This window comes from Musa acuminata, chromosome BXJ2-9 (assembly GCF_036884655.1).
Source record: "Musa acuminata AAA Group cultivar baxijiao chromosome BXJ2-9, Cavendish_Baxijiao_AAA, whole genome shotgun sequence".
Classification (NCBI taxonomy): domain Eukaryota; kingdom Viridiplantae; phylum Streptophyta; class Magnoliopsida; order Zingiberales; family Musaceae; genus Musa; species Musa acuminata.
Window position 1 is genome coordinate 3633160 of NC_088346.1, and position 23719 is coordinate 3656878.

Sequence of the window (23719 nt, forward strand, 5' to 3'; positions counted from 1 at the left end):
TACAAGGTAAGATTGCAGCTTCAAGTTTGTGGCGTCGTCCTTCAGACACAGATGATAGCATGGTGTTTTACCGGAGGATTCCTATCAAACAACAAAGGAAAGAGAAAACTGCTGTCTCTTTATTCGTGCTTGGTTGCCATGGTGTAGATACTCGGGAACTCGAGACTTGGATTCGACCATTCATCAGCTACTCCTAGTAGGAAAGACATCAAGTTCGCTTGAAACAAAACATGTAGGTGCCAGATATCCATTAACCATCACTGAAGTGAGCCCTCTGAACCACGAGGAATGGTCCACTATGAAGGCTTTGATCTTTCGAGGAGGAATTAAACGGGATTAAACGTTCAACAAGCTCCTAAACAGTCCATAACAAAAAAAAATCAGATGAATACACTTAATAAACATGTCGATTTAATCAACAAAATCACTGCTGGCATGAACAGCAGTGATCGGGAATAGAACAGAATGATCATTACATAGATGTTCAGGCAATCACTAGACTTTATCAGAAAGTCGAGCAACTCTGCCGTAATCTATGGATTTTCTCACCTTTTTTGTTCGGTGATGAAAACATGATGAATATCTCAAGAATACAGCTACATGAGCCTACCTGGGACGAGAACTGATCCATTTCAGCAACCTTTCCTTGTGGCTTCACAGAACCGTTTCTCGTTGCATTCATCCTGCTGCTGTTGTGTTATTGATTATATGTGCTTGTGAGCTACTCAGACAACTACTTCGGCACCAAAGCGGCACACACAATAGGAATATTAGTAAATCTTAGTTAAAGCTGCTAATGCCCCAGAATGAACTGCTGCATCAAAATTGCCAAAATGCTACCGATAGAGATGTTGATAACATTGACAATGTCGTTGTTCAGCTGCGGGAAAGAAGAAAATTTTTTAGCCCAAGGAAAATAACAAAATATGTAGAAGAGAACACAAAAGTAGGATCAAAACCAGTTAGGAGATGAATAACAAAATTGGTTGACGTCCAATAAGATAGTACCCTCAAGAAAAATGCAAAGGGAAGAAAGAAATATGGATGACGACGGACATGGACATGCTTGCAATCAAAGATCCTCACAATTATATTCACAGGCAAATGCTGAACCATATCGATTATGGACCTTATGTACATTAAGCAATGACATAATGCTTTAGATAGCATAAATTCACGTTAATGCAAATTATTGACAGCTAGAATTAAAACATACTCTCAACCAATCCAGTTGAGGCGGGTTTTGTCTATCTGCAATGCATCCCATGGTCTAGATATCAGGCTCGGTTGGATGTTTCTTTCTCGAACCAGTGAGGAAAACCAAAAATCAAGGAAAAATTTGTACAATGATTTAGTCATTGCAAAAGACCAAATGAAACATGAAATTGAAATCAGTAATAAAATTAAATTGGACAAGCCTCATGCATGGGAAGTGGATTTTTCAGGGTAGCAACTCATGCATGGGAGGCCATAGATACAGATGTGGGACCGGATGCATGCATCCTTCCATAATCAATGAAAATTTAACAGAAGACTGAGATTTAATGGGTTAATTTAGATTTGAAATAGGCAACAGAATCTAACGACATAATATGAAACATACTGAGCTTTCAAGTTCGATAGAACCTTACCCATTGAAAACTGTTCTTCTCTTGTAGCGTAGCACCGATTAGGCTCTCGCCAAAGTTTGCAATCTGAGATGCTAGAACACATACAGCAGCTTGTGGTAGATCCACCTGTTTATCAAGGTATTATTCACATGGTACCAGTTAGAAAGATCCAGATAATTCTAGAAACATAGTGTACAAACCCTTTTACCAGAAATACCCATACAGCAGAAAAAAAACATAAACATCTACTTGGCTGTCTGGGTATCATTCTCTAAAAGTAATGGCAGAACAAGGGGGAAAAGGCCTTGTTCATCATATCAAGCACAACAATGGCTCACCATTAAATCAAAGTAGATTTGTTTACTCACAAAACAAAAGAACATAGCTCTTAGTTGTCTTATCAAACTCATCAATAACTTCTTCAGTCACAATTTGTAACTTTTTGTTACTGTATGTTGGGAGCTTTTGTTCAACTTTACCATCACCATTAACTTTAGACAATTGATAAATTCTTTTGAAATATATGCTTTTTTCCCTTTCCTAATGAGTTTCATATGAATCCTTCTCTAACATTCATGTCACCAACCCTGCAACTAGTCTTGTTATGGGCTCACCTCAGGTAGTGCTGTCAATCACAGTCAAGAAAGAAACAACGATAGCAGAAAATATAAAAGACAAAAATAAGAACAAATCAGTGGAGAACATCAGATGAGCAATTAAGCCATATGTAGCCATTGAAAATGCTAAATGGCAGGATTTATTCTACGCAGACAACCCAAATAGTTAGGACTCGGGAGTAAGAGGGATTCAAATGATCTTTTGATTGAATAAATAGACACTGAAAATTAAATGAAATATTCAAATATCAACATTAGAAAAGTGATTTTTAAAAAAATATATAAAATGATCACTGATCAAGACAGAATGTTCAGTAAGGTTGCAAGCAAATGTTCTTGGATTCTTAAATTGTTTATGGGGATAACAATATCGAGACGAATTTATCTGAAATGTGAAATGTACCTTTCCCAGAAAGTAACCAATGCAAGCGAGAAGAACTGAAGCTAAAAGACCCGCAACAGTCCCTTCCATACTTACAGCCCCTTCTGTGCCCCTTGGAACTACCTTAAATGTTGTGACCAAGTACCTGTTCTGTATAAAAACAAAAGTCAGAAACTTAGGAACTGTGCAAGCATAAAGAGACTAAGATGCTGGGGCTTCTGTTATTTCAGTGTGTGCGAACATATATGTGTTAACAATAGATGTGATCAACTCAGAAGAGCTCATCCAAGTGGGTTTCCAACTCTACAAGGAATACAAATGAAGAAAACAATGAATATCATTCCTCTCTCTTAAGTGTCAAATCACCATTTGGTCATGCAAAAATTCTACAATCACATTAATATTATATGCCAACTTTAGCAGAAAAAATTACTGACAAGAGAAACGTCAGTTCTCAATGGCGATAAACTGTCATAGTTCGTGCAGAAAATGAACCAGAGATTGCTTCAACAAAGTTATGAAATTTGTAATAGCACATTAACACATACTATTGCAATATAATGCTCAACTCTCTCTAGTCATGCTTTGGAAAGCAAAATCTAGCACTATTACATATATGAAGTCTTAAAAAAGGTACAAAATCATGAATTGACTAAAATACCATCTTATTGAACCATGAGCAAATTGAGGTGTTAAAAAAATCATAAACTTTTCGTTAAAGAAACTTACGTTGTCTTCCCATATGCTTTCCCTATCTCGCTGGAAACTGTATCACTCAGCTTAGTACAGAAGCTGGCAATGAAACCTAGCTGCCAAAGTGCTGCAGATGCAGCACCACCAATATTGCATATCGATAGAAATGCACAAACACAACCAGCGGCACCAGAACCAATGACACTGCCTGGCCCTCTTCTGCCTCTCCTTTTCTCAGCCACGCCAAGGGCCTCTTTTTGTGTAATCTTCAGCTTTGTAGCTGCTGTTCCCTGGGCAAAAAATAAAGATTGAAAATACAGACAACCAGGTCCCAAAAGGCCAAAGACAGGATATGACCCCTCCCATTCTAATGGAAGTAAAAAATATTGATAATCTATAAATAACTTAATCCAAAAAGTTTATTTATCTCCCACTTCGCTTTATATAGCATTTTTAGAATAAAAAAAAAATCTTTGTGCTTGCCAATTTGAATGACATACAAACTAATATAAAAATGAGCTGAATTATAGAAGGTTAACATTTGGTTACCTAAAGTGGGAACCAACGTAAGACTGGTGCTGGTGCAACAGTAAAGAATTAACACCTCACTAGATACAGAAACACCTATGACATTAGTGCTAAGGTTAACTTCCAATGGGTTTCTGCAGCATGTGCATCACACTAGCAAAAACTCCCAGCAAGGCCGGTTATGATCCCACTTTTGTGTTGGAATTGAGCAACTGGTTTATACTCTCTGTCACCAAACTTAAGTTCAGTAGCAAGAACCAAAGATTCAGGTTGGCGAACCCACTTCAAATCTTGCCCCTTACCTACTTCAGAGGGGTTTCTTTCCCAAAGTTAGAGTATTACTTCCACATACTCGTACCGGCTTCAGGCTAATTTGCTCTGCTTTATGGATAAGACATCTCTTCTTCTACCTGTCCCTGTGCTAATGTTAGTCTATTGTTCAACATTGCCCTAACAGACGATTCAATAGAGGACATCAAAAGAACCACTGCATCAGAAACCTACACATTGCAGCAAGCAATTCAATGTTGAACCACCTAACAACCAAATAGTGTGTGGAGTCCCACTTACTATAACAAAATAGGCAGCAACGATGAGAAATCCGGACGGCCCGAAGGCCCTCCAGGATAATGTCCCGAGGAGAAAGGCCGCTCCGATGCCGGAAGCCGTCAGCCCCGACAGGAGAATCGGAGATCCGACGACGAAGATGAGGAGATTGCTCGCAACAGCAGACTTCCAGGTGGGCGGAGACGCCCGAACGAGATTGAGGAGGGAGTCCTGCAGTGCCGCGGGCTCCGGCAGCGGGGTGGCTTTGGGAGGGGGAGGGGGCGTTCGACGAACCCTAGATCTCGGGTTGCGGGTTAGGATTACCGGGACGGCGTTTGGGCTGCGGAGCGGCCGTAGAGGAGGCGACAGCGGCGAAGACATTGGCAGCAGTGGGATCAAAAGAGAGGAGGCCATTTCGGAGCGAGTAGTTGTTGCGTTACACAAAGGAAGAGAGGATATTTGTTTGCTGGAGCGTAGTAAAATAGTCGATAAAAAATAACTGAACAATTCATCCGAAATTACATCACGCATTCGAACTTTTAGCTCTCGTAATTGATTTTTGTTAATTTAATAATACTTTTAAATCGCACTATTTCAAACGATAAATTTGACCCGATTTGATCCAATCTAAACATCACGATTCAGGTCGAGTCAATTTGAATCGGATTCGATTAGATCGAGGCGAACCTTATTAGATTTGTGAATGAGTGTAACGTAGTATAACTCGAATGCAACTAAGATATTTTCATTAAATCAATCCAAACTTCTTTAAAACTATTATCACATTATTATAAGATATTAAATATTTTTTTTTATAATTTAAAATAAAATTTATATATATATAATGTAATAATTTTAAATTAACTATAAACCTAAAAATATGATAATGTAATAATTCTACCAAATCATCTGTTCCATCTCAATTCTGAGACGATAATATGACATATTAATTTGTTGATGTTGAGTTCAGATCCCGCTGTCACTTGTTCTAGTGAAATAATTAAATCAGTTATTATATAAAAATTATTCTCAATCATTCTTTTGTTGCTTTTTTGGATCATTCTTTATATCTGCCCTGCAGGGAGAGCGGCGATCGCTTGTACATTTGCGCGATTTCGTGCCACATCGCTCGCACGCTGGTTACCACGTAGAATCAAACTCTGCACGTGCCACATAGTTCCTTCGCCTTTCATCCATCGGTGGATCGCAGGAGCGGAGAAGGGAAGAGCAGTACTGCGTATGGCGTCAAGCGACGAGAGCCCTAAGCCTGCGGCAGTGGCGGGAGGAGAGGGGCCGACGCCGCCGGGGAAGCCAATGACGTTGGGGCAAAAGGTGATCGACAAGGGGGCGGAGATGCTGCAGTCGTTGAAGCCCGTGAAGCAGTTTAAGCAGCACATCTGCAGTTTCGCCCTGTACGGCCACGACCTCACCCGTCAGATCGAGACCCACCACTACTGCGGCCGACTCAACCAGGACTTTCTCCAGTGCGCCGTCTACGACACCGACGATTCCTCCGCTCACCTCATTGGTATCCGTCCTCCGCCTCCGCCTCCTCGCTCTCCTCCATGTATTTGATCATATTTGGCACCGAACAGGATTGAACTCGTAAGGCGATGCATATCTTAGCTGTTAAGTGTTACCAGGTGTTGAGTATATAGTCTCCGACAGTATCTTCAACAAGCTGCCGCCGGAGGAGCAGAAGCTGTGGCACTCCCACGCCCACGAGATCAAGTCCGGACTACTCGCAAGTCCCAGAATGCCGGAGATGCTGCAGAAGAAGGAGCTGGACGATCTGTCCAAGACTTACGGCAAGTTTTGGTGCACGTGGCAGGTGGACCGAGGCGACCGCCTCCCGCTGGGCGCCCCGGCGCTCATGATGTCGCCCCAGGGGGTGAACCTGGGCATGGTCCGCCCGGACTTGGTGAAGAAACGGGACGACAAGTACAGGATCTCGAGCGAGGAGCTCAAGGAGTCGAGGCTGGGCGTCGAGGGGCCCGAATCGACCAATCCGAACGCGGACTACTGGTTGAAGCACCGCACGGGCTTCGCCATCGACGTGGTGGAGACGGTGATGAAGCTCCGGGCGCCATTTCCATGACGGAGTTCCCCTGGTTTCGTCTTGCGACGTTCGACGGTCAAGCTAAAGTTGTCATCTATGTTTTCGCGTGTATCTAATATATATGGATCACGTAATATGCCGCTATATAGTCGTCGAGCATGCTCGTTATAACATGTTCGACCTAATGATCTCGCACGAAAGTGTCAAGTTGACAGATACGTGTCACTGGTCTTACATAGGCTTGCAGTAATCTTTAACTTGTATACATATGTGGCAAATGACAATCGAGGGCAACAAAGGGAACAAAACAAGAGTCTTAATTGATGGCAATGGAGCATCAGACTTTGGCAAGGCGACGGATGGGGATCGGGCACTGTAAGATCTCTTGGCGATGAGGACGATTGCAGCTTCGGTGGGATGGAAAGCATCAAAGAAGAGGTACTCATTCCTTTAAGCGTATGGAGCTTGATACGGCAGACATGTAATCTGGCCATTGTTCCTTCCCACCCCACAACATCCCCTGTTCGTAACACTCACGCCTGAAACGCAAACACCACAACGTCATGCATCCACCAAAGACGAACGTGACGATCCTGCACAAAGCAATGGAGTGGTTACCATAAGCTGCAGAATTCCTCATGATGTCTTCGAATATCCCATAGCCATTGATGTAAATGAAGTGCGCCCCGTCCAAGGCGTTGAGTTCATCCACCACACCGATCAGCTTGGCGTTGAAGACTCCGATGGCGCTGTTGATCTCCTCGACGCAACTGACGCCGTCGGGGCTGCGTTGAGCCAACTCACTGGGGCTGCACCCAACCTGTCCCACCCCTATCAACGCCACCTTCCTTGCCCCGGAGTTGTATAAAGTCTGAAGCACACAAGAATTAGCAGCTGCTAGTTAGCGTCATGTCTGCATCTGCGACTGTCATCATACAGTAGCTGGGCTACGACGAAGAGAGACCAACCCGGAGCTGCTGAGAATACTGTTGGGTCAGCACATCGGCGTACTGTTCTGGGGTGTACTGTCGACTGGTTCCGTAGAGTGCCGGCATGAAATAGTTGTTGAGATAGTCGTTGCTGCCCATGCCGACGGAGAAGATGCATTTGCTGAGGTAAGTAGCTGCAGTCTCTTCACCTCCCAGTATGCGGACCATCTCCTGCACAGCTGATCGATAGTTCTGCAGTTGTCCACTTAAAGGAATTCTACCACCCTGTGAGATCAAACTTGGACCAGTTAGCATCTATGATACCCATCAACAAGCAAGTAAACTTTCGAAGAACAAATACCAGTTGTCGCCCCGTCTCCTCCTGTATTCCGGCGGCCGCGGAAGCGAAGTTGACACCAGCAAGAAGTGCTTGGCCTCTCGTCCTTGCGTAGGGTGGGATGAAGCCGTGAAACCCCAATAGTTTAGCTGCACAGAGTCGGAATTCTAATAATGGACGATGCTACATCCTTGACTAATATGGTATGAAATATGAAGATGGAAATTACAAAGAACAAGAACTAATTACTCTATGATTCCTACCAATACATATTTTCCTGCCTTTTGACAAGATTGCCTGCAGATACGTGCATTATTCATTGGCTTAGAATCCATTACTACACAGTACAATATTGGCACGCAAGCAGAAGAGCAAAAAAGAGAGGTAAGGAGAAGTATTTGTTGCATGCGGAGAAGACGCTACGAATAACATCGACGGTGGTCAAGCCATTGGTGAACCTCCCGGTCGGGCCGCCGGCGAAGTCGACGCCGTAAGGCGGGTAATTGGCCACCGCCAGCGAAGCGATGTTGTTGTTGTTGCCGTTGTCGACGAGCGAGTCTTCGAAGATGAAGTAGCAAGGGACCCGCGGCTCCGGCCGGGCGGGGCCCAACGATGAGGTCAAAACCAAGAAGAGCAGCAACCACCGTGCTCCCAGCATCGGCCCCCTCAGCTCGACGTGAGCCATTAACGTACCAAGAAGTGGAAACGGAAGCGCAGCCGAGGAAGGCTGGGAAACGAGGACGGGTGGGGGAGAGGCAATGGGAGGGGAGTTGACAGGACGAGGATGACGGGATTGGTTGGGAGAGTCAGGTATCGGTGTTAGGATTGGCCCGATGCATTGAAGTCTTGTTCTAACTTTGAAACAAGAGTGATTGAATTCACTATGGATCCACTACATCTACAGCAGTAGATACGAAAGAAAAGTTCCAAAAAGGCTACCCATTCCACCCTTTGATCCTTGCAAAATTAGCTAGTAAATGTGGTTTGGAGTGATCCTTTCTCAGGATGAGACTCCACAAAGCATCAAATTGCCACGACCCCTTTCTTAATGTTCTTTTGTTGACCATTTAATATGAATTTGACTTGACAATTATGATCAAAGATTTGAGCTGGGAATCATCCTTCTCAATGAGTTCACCATAAGAGACCTTCAAGCTAACAATGTCCTTAGCCACTCATGGGCACTGCCTTCCAAGCCATCAACATGGTTCTTATTTCAAGCCACCAACCTGTGCTGGAGTCGAGTTTAGCAGGAAAATTAGAAGCCATAAATGCATTAACTACGATTCCGCGTAGGTACCATCATTTCATAGTGGGGCACATGCATGCTTCTCATCAAACCAAATCAGGCCGCCGATTCTGCTACACTGACTTCTTCATCGCTAGACTTGACCTTCTGCCACCCGCAGCAACTAAATTTGGGTGCTCATCGGCTACAGTCCTTAATGAAGCCAACCGACCATAATCAATACGCTTCGGCAAGAAACTGATGCTGGAATGCCATGGCGGAGGCCGTCAGCCGAAGATCTGGAAGTGGATGGCCAAGAAATGTCACGGGTCACTGCACTATTGTTTCAGGAATAGCTAATTGTCGATAGATATCAGAAATCTAGCAAAAAAACAAAACAAAATCGTTCTTTCCCTTGCATAAGACGTGCTTGATGCTTGCAGGACTGGAACTCAGTCTTTTGATTGTGCACACTGCACTCGGATATCTGCTCCAAAAATGCAATGTTAATAGCAACACAATGGCAAGGGTGTAATCTGACAAATTTCAATTTGACCTTCTCCTGGTGTGGGATTCGGATCAGTTACAGGCGCAATCAGCTGCACATAATGTATCGATACAAATCAGGATTGTATTTCGACTGGCTGGAATGAGAAAATACTGAAAACTTGCCCTTCGTAAAGAAAGGATCATCATTGAAATAAAATCGCCACAAAGTTTTAAGATGATAAGCATCGAGTCCTTCTCGTGCTTTCAGAAATCATTAAACTGATGTTATGCATTCATATTATCGCCTACCCGAATATAACAAAAGACTGACTAATCCATCACAGCCTGCATGCTGCCTTATTTCTCTGAAACTAATAAAACATTAGATTTTTCAAAGCAATCAATATGTAAATGAATTGGTTTGGCGTGGCAGAAATTAAAATGCCTAGAGAATGTCGGACAAGCAACAACAATGTTATTCCTAAAGATTTGGGCAATACATCTGACCTTGTTCCATACCCTATTTCTAAAGCCTATCTAATGGTGTTCTTGCTCATCAGACAATAAAATAGTTCTACGCGAGCTTGATGTCACTCCACACTCAGTACATCACCTTATTATTGTTTCAAGGGGTCAACCATAATTCCGACTTTCTTGCTCTGGTTGTCCTCATAACACTCAATACTGCTGCTGTAGCTTCTGTTCCCAGCACTCAAAATCATTTATCACGTATGTCCCAAAATCGACCAACAAGACTTGACCTCCTTGAAACATGATTAATGAAATCGTCTCCTTCAACCATTAGCATTAAAAAGATACCTGCCCTCCACAAAGTGCAGAGAAACCATGGCCATTGTAGCAAAACTTCTAAACATGAATCTTCATGCATATTCAAGAAGGTGCATCTTCATACAAGTTGGAGTATATCATGTAGGTGCATCTTCATGCATTCATTCTTTGTTGCTCTTATCTAGCAATTGACTTGTGTTCACCTAATACATCCTTTGTTGGTATTTTGCATTGCTTGGTCATCAGTAGAATGCCAACCAAGCGCTGGTCATATCTGAGGCCATTATGCAAGAATGCACAAATCAACTGATTTTTTCTAAATAAACTCATAACTCTCAAAGCTACAAATTCTCCTTTCTCGGTCGTCGGTCCTTCTGGCGTGGAAACCCAAGCTTCATTGTCTTTTTTGGCTGCTTTTTGCCCTTTTGTCATACATGGTTATATTAACTCACCAGTTTGCCCTGGCAGAAATTAAAATGTCTAGAGAGTGTCGAACGAGCAGCGACAATGATATTCCTAAAGATTTGGCCAATACATCTGATCTGGTTCCATACCCTATTTCTAAAGCCTATCTAATGGTGTTCTTGTTCATCAGACAATAAAATAGTTCTATGCGAGCTTGATGCACTCCACACTCAGTACATCACCTTATTATTGTTTCAAGGGGTCAACCATAATTTCAACTTTCTTGCTCTGGTTGTCCTCGTAACACTCAATACTGCTGCTGTAGCTTCTGTTCCCAGCACTCAAAATCATTTATCACGTATGTCCCAAAATCGACCAACAAGACTTGACCTCCTCGAAACATGATTAATGAAATCGTCTACTTCAACCATTAGCATTAAAAACATATCAGCCCTCCACAATGTGCAGAGAAACCATGGCCATTGTAGCTCCACTTCTAAACATGGATCTTCATGCATATTCAAGTAGGTGCATCGTCATACAAGTTGGAGTATATCATGTAGGTGCATCTTCGTGCATTCATTCCTGTGGAGCACCAGATCTGTTCTCTACTTCACCGTAAATATTGTCATCAGAAATTTAACCAAGAAGTTGACTTAATACTGAATCATATTGGAGTAAAAGGGTTACTCCAGAACACCATCCCACCTCAAGGCTCAAGCTACACTTACTATGTTCTCCTATACTCCATGTTCAGATGGTTCATTAGTTGCTAGAAAATTTTACAGAGTTTAGATCTTCTTACTAAACAAGTCATATGGTTCAGATGGTTCACTATCTATCAGACACTAAATCAAGAAATTATGAATTGCACTAAGAAAACGGGAATTGCATTCTTTTATATGACCAATATTTTGAAGGCTTTCACAGATTTCAGTAGCCCAAAATGATCTCATCAGTGTGAACCATACTGATTTCTGCTATACGATGTCCTACTTAGCACAAGGATTTGGATCATTTGTAGGATAAACATTAGTTAAGCCAAGACAATCAAAAGCAAAAAAGAAAGGTACAGATGCGCAGATTCAACAAAGATGCAATTGAAGGGAGAACTCAAATTACCAGGTGATGCAAATTTTTAAGCTTTAGAGCTCCCCTTCGTCTACATTGGAGGAGGATAAGAATGCATCTCTAACTATTCGAATCAAGCCCTCCAGGTCCACAGCGACAATCTCCAAACAGTCCTTGAGCAGCTCCCCCTCGGCCACCTCCCTCTGCACTGCCAACACCATCTCCCTCAATGGCCCCTGAAACAGGATCAATGTCATACCTTTATCGAAATTCCAAACCCTAGACCGGGAAATTTGACCCTAACAAGAGCTTACCGATCGCGAGAAGGTGCGGAGAAGGCTTTTGAACAGGGAATCAGCGAGATCGACGAGATGCCGGTAGTTGCGAAGCGCCCACCTGCTCCGTTCTGCGGCGGATTCGATCCGACTCGCCTCCGCCAGAGCCTCAAGGAGACGGGAAGTGGCGCGGGAAATTTCCGCCGTCGGGACCCCTGCGCCTCGCCAGGCGTAGTTCCAGGCGAAGTCCCGTCCTAGGGACCAGATCCCGCCTCCGGAACCTCCAAGGAGGCTGAGCTTGTCAGCGATCTTCCTGACGCGGTCTGCGCCGGCGAGGTCGTCCCGAGCGGCGCGGGCGTTGGCGACCCGGGTGAGGAGGGAGTGGGACAAGGAGACGAGCGTGCCCCACTGGCTGAGCCGCAAGCCTTCAGCCGCAGGTGGCAGCGAAGTAAGGAGGAGGACGACGAGGAAGAGGGCGAGTGGACGAGGCGCCGCCATAGAAGGCGGTCGGCGTGACCCTCGCTTACCGGGACGAAGGGGACACCGCATGAAGCTGCAGAGACGAGGAAATCGGAGTCGAAATCTTCGCGGCTAAGAAAACGTGGGCTTCTGTTGGGTCGGGTTTAAACCCGATAAAGGGTCACACAGTGGGTCGGGTTTAAGCACCGTGCTTCCGAATAGACTAATAATAAGTATAAATACCTCGTGACGCCACGCGAACCACTTGATCTGATTTGGTCGTCTAGTGCGCTCGTATTTATTCGGTGGAAATAGCCGCGACGACACGTCCGTCGACGCCATCGGCCGCCGCGGCCTCGTATCGCGCACCACGGCCTCCGGCCCTCCTTTTCTCCTCTCCCCTGCGCCACCGTCCGCTGGTACTCCTCGTCTCCTCTGCTTGTCTTTTGTCCTCTCCATTCTCCCTGTCTTTTCCCATTCTCTTTCTTTACGCTCGCTTCCTGCCGCCCGTCGCATGATCGCTGCGGCGCTTTTAGTAGCGGAGGGAAAATAAGCGCAACCCTCCATCGGTGGTGTTCGACCATCTCATCGCTGCCGTTACGATCGACCTTCTAACTGGAGCCGAAGAGAAACCCTAACTTTTGCACTGATCAAAGGATGGATCTTTTCATCGCTTCACTGTTTTGTTTGACCGTAACCCTAAAAGAAATCTAGGGGTCCAATGTTATGCATCCCCTGCTACAATTGAATTTCTTGATACTGCGGTTCGTTTCTTTGGGTCGATTAGGCTGATATCTAAGTTTGCGATTGTTCATGCAAAATGTAAGTGTTTCTGTGCAATTGTTCGCTGCTTTAACTGTGTTAACTTAATAAGTCCCATCGCAATATTTGTAACTAGAAGCAAACGATAGGGCAGATGCGTGCATCTTGTTAGAACGGTGAGTTTTGGCAAACACTTGGATTCTTTGTCATCAAGCATGTATTGGAGGTGATTTTTTTTTCATAAATTATGCATTTTTCGATAGTTTGTATTGTGTTTCCTTTTCAATTTTCTGGTGTCGGAGGAGTAAATTTTGCTTTTATAAATTGTATATAATTTACTTGAGCTACGTTGCTTATTTGCACAAACAAATGATTGGCCCTTACACTATTATTTTAAATTGGGGAAACTACATATGCATTTGTTGCTCAATTAGACAAATCGGTTTATTATGACATATTTAAGTTGCAATCCTTGGTTGATGATGCCATTAGATGGATTCTGGAGTTGTAAAATGGTAACGTTCATGCAGACATGATCGGCACAGGTGAAACCTGTTGCGACACATTTTGTGCCGTCTTAGTAACATTTGTTTTTGTCGAATGTTGTTTAATCTGATTCATGTTACTGTTGTAAACATCCTTCATTCATGTGCTACCATATGGTGGCCTCTCTTGGTTACTCGAGAAGTTTCTTTGTTTTTTTTTTTTCAAAGTTTTTGTGCTGGGGCTTCTATATATTTTCTTGTTTACCTACAAATACTTTAAATTCCCGTGCATGAAATGTCCAAAACCTTCCATATTCTTGTTTTTACATGTCTTATGGATTATTAATATCAGTGGTTATCATTTTTAACTGTTGAGGTTTCCCTACTTGTAGGTTGGTTTTAAGAGTAACCTGAGATTTCTGGTTGGTTAAGAAGATTGTTTCTACAAAGTATGAGGTTAGTAATATTAGCTTACTTATTACTGTATGAACCCATTGCAGTGTGTAGTCTTATGCCATCTATTGATGCATCATGTATGTGATGTTTGTACTGTTCGCACACCAAATACTTATAGAAGTCGGCTGTAAAATATAGCATGAAGAATGCAACTTTAGTTATGATGGGGATAATAATGCAGCTGGCCTTGTGCTTATAGCTCACAAAGAAAGGCTTGAAAGGTCCTGTTGGAGGTCAAGACTTAGAGAGAAAGATCTCACAGAACTTATCTTTTTAACAGAGGCTTATTTTTTCTGTATGGAATTGTTTTTGGTTTTTATTTCCATGTGGTTCGGCAAGGTTGCTTAATTTTTCATTTTGCTCTTTTTTCCTCTCATTGTTGCCATATTTCAAAGTGGCTGGATATGTTTTTTTTTTCTCCAGATGGCTTGCTTCTTGAAAGGAACTGAAGATTGATCCACACTATTTATTGTTTTCTTCTTTCCTGTTTATATTGTTTTTTTTTTTTACCTTTGTTTTTCAAGCTCTTTTAAATGCAACACAACAGAAAAATTATACATGATAGCAAAAGGAAAATTAGTTGGAAGACAATATCATAAACAAGCAGGCAAACTTTTATCAGTTGTGTTTACAACTCATTTTGTCTTTGTTTTTTTTGGTTCTCCTTTTCCCCATATATTATCTGTAGATACACATGGTTCTCTTGAAGAGTATATGTTTCAGTCCCTTTGGGTATATGGTCAATGACGTGTATCCGACATATGACCAGCTTGTTGGTTTCATGGTTTTTTTTCTTAGAAAGGGTCGAGTTAGATGGAATGAAGCAAACTTGGTTGAGATTGAAGAAAATAAACCAGTGAGGCAAAAGATAACGGAGCCTAAGACACCTTATCACCCTATGATTGATGACGACGGTATGTGAAAGATCTAATTCATCCATATGGATCCATTATGTTTCATCTTATGTTGTGTTAATTTTGGAAAAAGAGTAAACCTAGTGGAATGGTTTGACTTGTAGGTTCTCTGTCACCAAGACGTACTTTTGATGCATGCTTGGATAATTCTGCTCATGCAGAAGCCCTAATGACCGCTTTGAATGATGTGGCTTCTTCAAGCAAAAGTTCCAATGGGGGTTGGACATCTTCTGAAGATGAAACTGATGCCATGGAGCAAGATGATGGTTGCCTGTTGCTTCTTACTTACTGCTTCTATCTAGTCGGCAATTTACTTGTTTTTCCTTTCTTTCTTTCGTCCTTTTCTTTTTGTTTGCAAATCAACTTATACACTGCAAAGTCTGGTATACATTTGCATCCTCTGCCACCTATATTTAAAATTTTGATAGTAACTATTTACTAAATGGTGAAAAAGAAATTTTGTACTGGTGGGTGTGTGGACTAAGTGATGGGAAGGGAGAAATCAGATGCACATAATTTCTGGAAAATGAGGCTGATGCATATAAGTCAATCAACCGTTCAAATATTTTGTTAAAAAATAAAAAATGATGAATATAAATTCCAAGTGTACTGTTGTCAGTGGTTTTTCAGTTTTACTTGATGTATGCATGCTAGCTTTTTGGTTGTATAAAGTTCTGCTATAAGAATTTGTTATATTTATAATGGTTTCTGTGTCGAAGCTTGTTCCAGACAAATTAAGCTTCCTGAATTAACCGGGTAACTGTAAGTCTCTTAAATGATTGAGCCAATGAAGCCACCCATGTCTTCATTCTTTGCTAGCTGCCCACTATATTTTACATTAGAGGTCTGAAAAGCTCAGTTTGTACTTGTAGTTAAAATTTGTGTTACTATTTGCTTGCAACCAAAAGCTTGCAAAGCCATTAACTTGTATCTGGAAAGGTTTGCACCGACTAATCTGGAGATGGATACATTCAAAGAGAATGTCTTTTGGTTCTTTTGAGGCTTTTCATTGTTACTGTTTGGTCACTCATGCATGGTAAACATTTCTGATGCTGAATCAGTGAAATGGTGCCACCTCAATAGAAGTTTGTTTGGACGTACCTCTGAATGTTGTTACACCTGGACATGCTTTTGTATATGTGGTTATATGTTTTAGTAGTGTGTGTGTTTTGCTTATCTTATCTAACTCAGTTGTTTGTCTTTAGTTTATGTTTATTATTATAGACAACAATTATGTCTAACCAAAATTGTTTAATGTGTGTATTTAGATTCTGAAGAGGATGTTGCAAGGTTAAGTTTCAAGGAGCACCGGAAAGCTCATTATGATGAATTCCATAAGGTAAAAAAACTATTGCGAGTGGGATCACTTGTAGTTGATGAGGATGACAAAGGCAACAGTAGCCAGCTAAACAGCAGAGAGAGAGGCAACTCAACTCTGAATGGAGTGAAGGCATCTGACTCCTGTGAAATTCCAAATTCCATGGCAAACAAGCCAAACAATGGAACTGCATCCCCTGTGTGATGCAGCCCGCTGTTTAATAGTCGCAAACGAGCCTTTTTATTGCTTTTGCTGAAATGGGAAAAAGTACCAACCATGACTCCTTGCGGTTCTCCAAATTCGAGTATAACATGGTCGATTCTCTAGCTTCCTTCCCACAGCAATAGCTCGAGTAAAATAGCTTTAGTCTCTTTTCACAGCTTCTGTATGTAATATATCCATCAGTAATTGGTCCATTTATTCTCACATGCTTATCTCATTTAGTATCTTTCTGTTCCTGATAGTGTTTTTGAGAGCTTCAGAATTCCGTTGTGAACTTTTTATGTGCTTTTCATCAGTGCTATAGAACTACAAAGTGTATTCGTTTCTGAGCAGCTTTCAGCTTTAAGATTCCAGATTGTAAGTCGGAAGGGTAACAGGAAAATAAATTGTTTTCTTTCCAGTGGTTGATGGTGCAGGATTCCTCTATTATCTTTGTTTCCGATCAGCATTTTTTTTTCCAGATCAATATGTTGGCAGGATTACAGCACAATAAATTAAACTAGTGTCACATTGCAGGAAGTCCATCTGATATTGGTGACATTTGCTTTTGGTGTATGTTGCTTGGTTGGCTGGTGGATGGGCTGCGACACTCGAAATCGAAATTGGGCTTCGTGGGACACATAATTCACTTTAAGCGGTTGATGGATCTAACTTAACAAGTGTATTTTTTTTGTAGTCGGTCATTCTTGATCGTATTCTGCATGCAGAAAATATTTGAAGGATGTTTTCTATTTGGATTTTCGCTGCCACGTTGTTATATTTGGTTTTGTCTTTTTCTGTCGATTTGGATGTCAAAGTGTGGAGTTTTTGTTAAAAAGTAAATATGTTCTCTATCATAATATCGCCATGTATACTCAAAAAGAGTTGTCGGATGCGTAATCCATTGCCCAACCCTTCCAACCTACGTATGAGTGAGTTCTCTATTCTCCTTTTCCCACCGATGAAAAAGCTTCGCTACGAGTTGTGCCCTCGAGACGACTGACTTAGAGACCATCATCATCAACGCGCTCGTGTCCACGGCGGTGTTGGGGCAAGACAACAACACCGCCGTGGGGGCACCAAATCTCCCGACAGAACCAATGCACGCAGCAGCAGGGCGTCCAAACGTTGACGACAGCTGAAAAGGGTGGAGATGCAGTCAAAGGAGGATCCCCCCAAGGACAGCGAAGATCTCGCAAAGTGGAGCCTTTCATGATCAAACCTCGACTGCCAGCCCACCACTGCATCGGCTCCACCACCATGCCCATTCGGTGGCCGTATCCCCCCACCCATTTCCTCGCGCGCCAAGCGATTCCCGTCGTCGAAGAAACATGGGTGGCTTGGAGCAGTGGATAACGCCAGCAAGCAGCAACAAGGAAGGGAGGCAGGCAGCGGCGACATGTCATGTCGACTGCGCTACTTCCGAGATCGATCTCTGTACTGTCCAAAGATTGCCGTCCTGCTGTCGGAACACACGCTGTTGTCCGAAAGCCCAGCACCGAGGATCCTCTTCGTGGATGTTTGGATCCGCCATCATCTCTCTCTTCCGTCGTCGTCGCCGCAGTGAACAGCTACATGGCGAACTTAGTGGCGGCCCACTGTAGCCATGTATGATGTCACTTCGATCGACATATCTAGAGAGAGAGAGAGAGAGAGAGACTAGACTTCCTTCCCACCGAACTGGAACCTACTCACTCAGATTTCACAGTCATCACGAACCTCATGCTGGCGCCTTTCTATCCTTTCCACTGAAACGTCGATGTCATAACACCATCCAATCTTAAAGATGTTAAAAGCATGTTCGATTTGGAGAGAAATAGAATATATTTTGATTTAGGGAGAAATCAAAACATGTGTTGATGTTGGAAGATGTTGAGAGAGACGATCACGCGACACACAAAAAAGAATGTTTCTACCGCTGTCTTCCAAATTATTTGGCCGTCGCATCTGATGATTGCCATAGTGCAAGTCTAGCTGTTGTTGTTGCAGTAGTAGTAGTAGTAGTAGTAGTGCTCCTCGACGTCAAACAGCCACCGCTTTATCCTCTGCCCCAAAGCGGCTTTGCCGTTCACGTAATCCACAGCCGCTTTCGCTCTCTCAGCGACACATCGTCGGGCACTCAACTCACTCACGCCAAAAGCTGCCTATGTTTGCTCAGTTATCTTTGCATGAATATATTCTTTTTAATTTTTTAGTTTTTTATAATATTTTTCAATGGATAGCCTCTCTTTTGCATTTTTTTTCAATTAGTATTGTTAATTTAAAAATTATCTGTCATAGTATTTGTTAGGGTGTTTCGATCAACATAAAAAAATATGATAAATAAATCAAATGAAATCAAGATATATTAAAAATCATTTGATATATTATACTATAATTCAAATAGTATTTATATATTACCTAAATAAAAATAAAAAAATAGTTTATTTGACCACTATAGTAAAGAGACTATAAAACCTACTCGAAAATACTATAAATGATTCAAATAGACTCTTAATATCAATTAAATCAATTATAAGCTTAAAAATATGGTGTCGTAGGGTCTGATAACCAATGAGAAATAATATATTGTTACTTATAGTATTTTTTTTCAATAGTGTTTATAATATTTTCAATATCTCAATATAAACACTATAAACAAGTTTAATTTTAAATTGGTAAAAAAAATGGATGAAATTTTTTTGAAGGGTATTTTAGATTTTTATGAAATAGAGGTGCTATTTAAAAAAATAGAGTAAATTGAAGGGTATAGATTAAAAAATTAAAAATATAGATATTTTATTAAAAAAATCACCCTATATGCTTTCTATTATCAACCATAAACAATATGATATGATATCAATTAGTACTGAAGTGCATCATGATCCACATCATGACAAACTTAGTTACCTTACAATATTTTTATAAAATTATATGTTAATATAAATAAACATCCTTAAAATTTAGATAATTATATACACTTTTAGTTGATCTTTGTCGACTAATCCTAAAACAAATTTTGATATTATTTTAATAACCAAGATTGAGACTCGAGATCTTATTCATTAGTTTAATCAGAAAAAAATATTAAGATATCGACTATTTTTTCGAATCATATTTTGATCATTTATTTTTGTAAAAAAATAAATATATTCTTTAAAATAATTACCATGCTAAGAATATTTTAAATTTTTTTCATCATTAATCATGATTAATCTAAGGTTAATGTTATTATTATTACAATTATTGCTTGTAATTTGTTACGGATGAGAGTCAAATACAAAATAATTTTCACTCTCATCCGTAACAAATTACAAGCAACAATAATAGTAATTGTAATAATAATAAGATTAACTTTAGTGATGAAGTCACTCTCAGCGGTGCGCTTTTTATGTCAGTGTCAATGATTGTGGTTATAATGCGTAATAATGGCCTAAAAAGCCTCATCATAACTACAAAAGCTTTGAACTAAAGCTTCCCATTAATGTTTGGTCAATTAAAAGTTAAGCCTTTTGCTGGTCGAAGGTGCCGTCGGATTAGACTACCTTTGTGGGACTGGCTGTGCTTCTCTCGCCGGTCAAAACTTCGAACACGATTGGCACGGTAGAATCGACATCTCTCCTCGTGCTTAAAAATAGAAATAAGAATATTGTTGAAGAAGCTTTATTGAAGAAGAAAAATTTATTTGCTATCATACCTCGCAAGATGGTGTTTCTGTTAAGGATACTAATATTGGATCGATGCAGAACAAATAGTTTATGAGCGAGAGGTTTCGTGAGTAGGGCAAGAACAGATCGCTGCTGCTGCTACAGTTACTATTGATGTTACTGTTGCTGTGGCTACGACGACGACAGCAACTGCAATAGAGGAGAAAGCTACAGCAATGGAGAAAGCTATAGCAATGCTGTAGTAGAGGAAGAAGCCACAGCAGAGGAGTAAGCTGCAACAGTTACAGTGATGCTACAGTAGTATCAAGGAGGTGAGAGGTGGGTGACTACGGTGGCTTGAGTTTGTGCACACAGCGACGATCCATACGGTGTTGTGCGTGGCGTGGCTATACGTATACTCGAAGGAGAGCGCACCGGACCGTTGAGTCCTGGCACTATTGAGGGCACAGGCGTTTCCTTTATTCTCCTCAAGTTCACCGACTGTTGGCAGATCAACGAAGACTACCGCGGTGAGGAAGATGAGGATTGACCGCGAAGCCTCTTAGGAATGTGGCTGTGGCTGCAGCGACGTTAGTCGCTTGTCGGAGACAGGGGCGAAGCTTCGCTTTTCTCACTGTTCTGATACCATGATATAAATGAAATAGAAAGAAGAAGATTGCTGAAGAAGCTTTATTGAGGAAGGAAAATTTATTTGATATCGGATCCAACCTGATTGCTGCACTGTGTGGACATTAAAGAAGACAAACCACCGAGCGTTTTCTGTGCAAGAACAAGATGACAAAGGCATGGAGCTCATCCTCGGTAGGCAAGCTAAAGCCGCTTTTGGGGTGAAGCATCTTTTGCTATCATAGACTGCAGTGCCCCGGCGGCAATGAGCCATCAATCATTGTGGCTCGAACAGTCAGTGGAATGAAGCATCCTATTTAACAGCTAAAAACACTACTTAAATCTGCACTCCGAGGGGGACAACAAACACTTTGAGCTTTTGGAAAGATGGGGATGCACGACACCCATAGGCCCTTTTCCACCGTCTCTCTCGTTAGCGTCGATGAGAAAAGGCTTCGAGGAGGGAATCAGAGTTTTCGAGGCAAAGTAGAGCGCATCGCTGCGCCAACTTTGCGCCCTTTTTAAAGTAGCACTCGTGCATGTCCCTCCCATGCATGCACATATGGAAATGCCCGTCGTTTCCTTCTTTCTTACTCACCGGATCGTACTGCCTTCGCCGCCAAGGAAAGCTTTTACGTCTCCACCTACGTATTCCTTCTTTTGCTGTGGCCATGCACACAATGCAATGGACAGGGATTTCCTGTGATCATAATAAGCAGCAACGGAAGTGGGCATATATGCCTCGCCACTACGTGCGAATAATATCAGCACAGGTCGGTAACGTGGGAGCAGAACATTTGTGAGGGGGGGATCAGCAGAGCCGTCGCAGGATTATCTTGGAACAGCACTTTGGGGTGCTCAGATAGATAGGCATCTTTAGATCCGATATATGAATGAAAAATGGACCTTGTGGACCAAAGCATACAAAGAACGCGATCTCCCGTTTTCGATCTTTTGTTTTGGGTAAACTATCACAAGGAATCCACCGCGCCTTTCTCCTGTCTCATCCCACTTTCTTGCTTCTCGGAGAAGCACTCACTTCCGCAATCATATGCATCATTCTCTCTCGAGGCTTAACAATATTGTAGGGGGCACAACAGAGAGAGAGAGAGAGAGAGAGAGAGAGAGAGAGAGAGAGAGAGAGATGACCAAGCCAAGGAGATCACTATCAGCTCTTGCATGAGCTTGTTTGGACGATCATTTGACTTTCCATTGCTGCATGAACACTACTGCAATTTTGTCCTGTTCTCGGGTCGTCTTACCAAGTCAAGAAGTGAAGCTTCGGAATTCCACGCTCAGGAACAGCTAGCATGCTGTATACAGTCCGTTCGTGTTGCTTTCGGGCTTTAAGCTGCTGTCGAGTGGTGACAGCATGCCCTGCCTTATCAATCCAATAAGAGGCTGTGGTGGATGCTAATTAATCTGTCAATGTCAGAAAACAAACAACAAAAGATAAAGAATGATCGAGCTCATAAGATCTTATCATCAACAGTTTCCTCGTAAGAGAAACGAGGAATAAACATGGATCTTTATTAATATTATGATGATTGGGTATTGATAAGGTATATTTTAGGCCCTGGCCACGTCACGACCAATGCCACGAGGATCGATCGTCGCGTCAAACCCACGTACGACCAATTCTCTACGGTAGTATAAAAATCTCAGGCTGGTATCCGACCAAGGGGAGACAAAAAACAAAGAGAACCAAACACTAACTTACTCATTGAGGGGCCAAAGTCGGTAACCACCCGACGAGGGACTTTTGTGCAGGAGAGCGACCACCCCCCGAGGCGCAACCATCCCGATGGAGAGACACCAACCAATATCCCGACCTATGGTCGATCAACCATCGACTCCTGATATTGACCCATGGATCGGGCTATACTGACTCATCAACCACGATATATTAGTTCTCCAACAGGTATCACATTCTTACTGCTTTAATTGGACAACACCTTGAACTAATATGGAATTCAAAAACTGTCATAATTAGGTGAAGATTTTCTTTTTCGTGGTCCAATATATCCCTCTCCCCATCAATACAGGTTTTGAAAGCCGAGAGAGGTGATAGGAAGGATATATATATATATATATATATATATATATATATATATATATATATATATATATATATATATATATATATATGTATATGTGAAGAATATGCTTGCTCCTGTCACTATCTTTGTTATTCTAGATGCCTCCCCATTTGAATCACAGTGAGAGCATTAGCCATGGAAAGTGAGTTGTTCCAATTGCTTTGTGGTCACCTTTATGCATTGAGAAATGGATTTCAATTCCTGATATTCCATTATATATATATATATATATATATATATATATATATATATATATATATATATAACACTTTAAGAAAACCATGTATTTTATTTAATATAAGAAAGAAACAACTGCTATTCCATCCTCCTTATCCTATCAAACCGAGCTATGATAAATAAAATCAGAATAAATAGATTTCTTTCTTTCTCTCTCTCTTGGGATAAGATGGAAGATGTATTTTGATAGGCCGAATTATTAAGGGGGAAGTATCCAAGGTCACATCTTACCTTCATGTAATTTTTACCTATATATGATCACACACGCAAAGTACAGAGAGATTAAGCAACTATTTTTGAATCTTTTTACACGAGGAAAGAAAGCAGTATTAATTTATTTTTTATTTGTCATTAAATGATTTCAGGGTTTTTTTATATTTTCATTCCACAAGTTGAGTGAGTGTCTAAAGTTGTATCCTTCGAGCTTGACGTCACGAGGAGTCCTTGACTCGTTGCTCTTCTTTCATCTCCCAACCAACTTCCCCAATTCTTACTCGTAATGTCGGTGCCAGTGTGGTCAAAGACTCACGGTACGAGCCCTACCCCTTCCACCGTAGATCGTCCCCTCTCGTTAGCC

General features: G+C 41.7%; 5 protein-coding genes across 6 annotated transcripts; 2 read left to right on the forward strand and 3 right to left on the reverse strand.

Annotated features, from left to right (window-relative positions):
- Window positions 1-389: 389 nt before the first annotated feature.
- On the reverse strand, window positions 390-4806 carry LOC135622581 (protein VTE6, chloroplastic-like). Its single transcript, XM_065124554.1, has 5 exons — window positions 4401-4806; window positions 3339-3592; window positions 2631-2754; window positions 1632-1736; window positions 390-880 (listed from the first exon to the last, which is right to left on the reverse strand). The coding sequence occupies exons 1-5, from the start codon at window positions 4788-4790 to the stop codon at window positions 794-796; spliced, it is 960 nt and encodes a 319-aa protein (XP_064980626.1). The 5' UTR covers window positions 4791-4806; the 3' UTR covers window positions 390-793.
- Window positions 4807-5529: 723 nt separating this feature from the next.
- On the forward strand, window positions 5530-6580 carry LOC135622583 (oil body-associated protein 2A-like). Its single transcript, XM_065124557.1, has 2 exons — window positions 5530-5904; window positions 6020-6580. Exons 1-2 carry the CDS (start codon window positions 5616-5618, stop codon window positions 6472-6474), a joined length of 744 nt encoding a protein of 247 aa, XP_064980629.1. The 5' UTR covers window positions 5530-5615; the 3' UTR covers window positions 6475-6580.
- Window positions 6581-6676: 96 nt separating this feature from the next.
- Window positions 6677-9529, reverse strand: LOC135622582 (GDSL esterase/lipase At5g45670-like). The gene is made up of 6 exons (XM_065124556.1): window positions 9486-9529; window positions 8125-9416; window positions 7726-7850; window positions 7404-7649; window positions 7054-7306; window positions 6677-6974 (listed from the first exon to the last, which is right to left on the reverse strand). The coding sequence occupies exons 2-6, from the start codon at window positions 8384-8386 to the stop codon at window positions 6886-6888; spliced, it is 975 nt and encodes a 324-aa protein (XP_064980628.1). The 5' UTR covers window positions 8387-9416; window positions 9486-9529; the 3' UTR covers window positions 6677-6885.
- A 2228-nt stretch (window positions 9530-11757) lies between these two features.
- On the reverse strand, window positions 11758-12456 carry LOC135623981 (uncharacterized). Its single transcript, XM_065127453.1, has 2 exons — window positions 11998-12456; window positions 11758-11919 (listed from the first exon to the last, which is right to left on the reverse strand). The coding sequence occupies exons 1-2, from the start codon at window positions 12454-12456 to the stop codon at window positions 11758-11760; spliced, it is 621 nt and encodes a 206-aa protein (XP_064983525.1).
- A 222-nt stretch (window positions 12457-12678) lies between these two features.
- On the forward strand, window positions 12679-16903 carry LOC135622584 (protein phosphatase inhibitor 2-like). 2 transcript variants are annotated; one of them, XM_065124558.1, is made up of 5 exons: window positions 12679-12836; window positions 14057-14120; window positions 14919-15034; window positions 15139-15300; window positions 16303-16903. In XM_065124558.1, exons 2-5 carry the CDS (start codon window positions 14116-14118, stop codon window positions 16554-16556), a joined length of 537 nt encoding a protein of 178 aa, XP_064980630.1. In that variant the 5' UTR covers window positions 12679-12836; window positions 14057-14115; the 3' UTR covers window positions 16557-16903. The 2 variants fall into 2 exon arrangements, with proteins under 2 accessions (XP_064980630.1, XP_064980631.1); XM_065124559.1 differs by having other exon boundaries at window positions 14923-15034.
- Window positions 16904-23719: the final 6816 nt, after the last annotated feature.

What these genes read in the sequence shown, in the direction of transcription:
- LOC135622583 (XM_065124557.1), top strand. Translation starts at nt 5,616, where the DNA reads ATGGCGTCAAGCGACGAGAGCCCTAAGCCTGCGGCAGTGGCGGGAGGA. An exon ending in TTCCTCCGCTCACCTCATTG is followed by an intron (nt 5,905 to 6,019) that starts GTATCCGTCCTC and finishes AAGTGTTACCAG; the next exon opens with GTGTTGAGTATATAGTCTCC.
- LOC135623981 (XM_065127453.1), bottom strand. Translation starts at nt 12,456, where the DNA reads ATGGCGGCGCCTCGTCCACTCGCCCTCTTCCTCGTCGTCCTCCTCCTT. An exon ending in TCCGCACCTTCTCGCGATCG is followed by an intron (nt 11,920 to 11,997) that starts GTAAGCTCTTGT and finishes ATCCTGTTTCAG; the next exon opens with GGGCCATTGAGGGAGATGGT.
- LOC135622581 (XM_065124554.1), bottom strand. Translation starts at nt 4,790, where the DNA reads ATGGCCTCCTCTCTTTTGATCCCACTGCTGCCAATGTCTTCGCCGCTG. An exon ending in AAAGCATATGGGAAGACAAC is followed by an intron (nt 2,755 to 3,338) that starts GTAAGTTTCTTT and finishes TATACAGAACAG; the next exon opens with GTACTTGGTCACAACATTTA. An exon ending in TTGGTTACTTTCTGGGAAAG is followed by an intron (nt 1,737 to 2,630) that starts GTACATTTCACA and finishes CTTGATAAACAG; the next exon opens with GTGGATCTACCACAAGCTGC.
- LOC135622582 (XM_065124556.1), bottom strand. Translation starts at nt 8,386, where the DNA reads ATGGCTCACGTCGAGCTGAGGGGGCCGATGCTGGGAGCACGGTGGTTG. An exon ending in GACCACCGTCGATGTTATTC is followed by an intron (nt 7,851 to 8,124) that starts GTAGCGTCTTCT and finishes GACTCTGTGCAG; the next exon opens with CTAAACTATTGGGGTTTCAC. An exon ending in AGGAGACGGGGCGACAACTG is followed by an intron (nt 7,650 to 7,725) that starts GTATTTGTTCTT and finishes TTGATCTCACAG; the next exon opens with GGTGGTAGAATTCCTTTAAG.
- LOC135622584 (XM_065124558.1), top strand. An exon ending in CCCTATGATTGATGACGACG is followed by an intron (nt 15,035 to 15,138) that starts GTATGTGAAAGA and finishes TTTGACTTGTAG; the next exon opens with GTTCTCTGTCACCAAGACGT. An exon ending in TGCCATGGAGCAAGATGATG is followed by an intron (nt 15,301 to 16,302) that starts GTTGCCTGTTGC and finishes GTGTGTATTTAG; the next exon opens with ATTCTGAAGAGGATGTTGCA.